The sequence below is a fragment of the Myotis davidii genome, unplaced genomic scaffold, assembly GCF_000327345.1.
Source record: "Myotis davidii unplaced genomic scaffold, ASM32734v1 scaffold142, whole genome shotgun sequence".
NCBI classification, from domain to species: Eukaryota; Metazoa; Chordata; class Mammalia; order Chiroptera; family Vespertilionidae; genus Myotis; species Myotis davidii.
The window spans coordinates 1,417,484-1,418,982 of NW_006294400.1; the positions used below are offsets into that span (position 1 = coordinate 1,417,484).

The 1,499-nt window shown below is 58.4% G+C and overlaps 1 protein-coding gene across 1 annotated transcript in view; it reads left to right on the plus strand.

The window, feature by feature from the left end:
* Positions 1 to 107: 107 nt before the first annotated feature.
* ST6GALNAC4 (ST6 (alpha-N-acetyl-neuraminyl-2,3-beta-galactosyl-1,3)-N-acetylgalactosaminide alpha-2,6-sialyltransferase 4) overlaps positions 108 to 1,499 on the plus strand; it is a 10,807-nt gene continuing 9,415 nt past the window's right edge. Inside the window, exon 1 of the mRNA XM_006768525.2 lies at positions 108 to 466. Coding sequence (XP_006768588.1) covers positions 455 to 466 — 12 coding nt within the window. The 5' untranslated portion in view covers positions 108 to 454. The remainder of the gene's footprint in view (positions 467 to 1,499) is intronic.

The following is a 1,499-nucleotide window of genomic DNA, read 5'->3' on the forward strand; positions in this document are numbered from 1 at the left end:
TCGGCTGGGGGAGGGAGCGGTGGAAACGGGCAGAGGGGCGGAAATCCTCCTGTCTCTCCCCAGGCCTCTGCATGCCCCGCGGGTAGTGAGGTGGAGGGTGGGTGGGAGTCGGAGCGCTTGGCTCCTGGGTCCATCTGACCCAGATTCGATGGGTGACCTTGAGCCCGGGGTTCCCCGTCTCTGCCTCTCCTTCCTCATTTGCACAATGGGATTTGGGTTGGTGGAAGTGTTCAAAGGACGGGGACAGCGCTGCCTGGCGTTTGGGGACTTCGATTTTCAGAAGATACTTGCCTTGACCCCGGCCAGTACCCTCCCCTGCCTCAGTTTCCCTGGGAAGTTTCCTCTGAGGCCTGGGACCCAGCCCTGAGTTTCTGGGTCTTGACAGGTGCCTGGCTCCCACCCCTTCCCAGCCCTGGAGACAGCAGCCCCCCTGCTGCTGAGCGGCAGCCACAGCATGAAGGCTCGGGTAAGTGGGAAAAAGGAAAGCTCACGGGGACTTGGAGGTGGCCCTGGCACAGCAGCCTCAGTAGCCTCGCACACCCCAGGCCTGACTCACTTCTGACCCACTGAGCTGGGGAGAGGGCAGACTGGCCTCAGGGCTGTGTGGCCCCAACAGGCAGCGTTCTCTCTGGTTTCAGTGCCTGGCCCCTCTCCCCTGTGACGTGGAGATAAGAGTACTATCTCCTGTGACCTGGAGCTCACCCAGGATGGGAGTGGGCTGTGGTGTGAATGTTCCGTTTTAGCTGGTCCTGACTTGATCCAGGAGCCCCCGGGGTGGGAGAGAGCCCCGGATGTTGGGGGGTCAACCAGCACTGCCTGAATGGAGACCTCTGGTCCCTCGTGCACAGGGCACCAGATGCCAGGCAGAGCCTGAGTACTCAGGGGCTGGACATTCCCCACCCCATCCCCCAGCTGGCCACACAGAGATTTATTTTTAGAAGCTGAGATGGTTTGTGGGCAGAAAAAGTTGTGCTTCATGGAGATAGTCCTGGGGGCGGGGGTGGGGGCTGCTTTTCCACCTCTGGTTTTAAAGAGCACCAGCCAGCTGTTAGGCGATTCCTGACAGGTGGCTGAGCAACCTGTGCCTGGGCAGCCTCGGAGAGTCCAGAGAGACACAGGTGGTGACCATGGTAGCCCAGTACAGGATGGCAGCCCTGGGTCATGACCCACCCCCCCAACCAAAGGGGGAAGCCCCTCCTTGAAGGTTTGGTTGGGGCTTTCACCAATTCTGATGGCAGGGCTAGCCCCCCAGTAGGGCTTCTTAGTTCAAGTGGCCTTTGGTACATGGTTTCTGGAGGCAGAGCCCCTGGACAGCAGCTTTCAATTATTGAATCTTTCTTTTTTTTTTTTATTAAATCTTTAATGTTCAGATTATTATATTTGTTCCTCTTTTTTCCCCTCATAACTCCCCTCCTCCCAGTTCCCGCCCCACCCTCCGCCCTCACTCCCCACCCACTGTCCTCCTCCCTAGATGTACGATTTTTGTCCCGTCTCTTTCC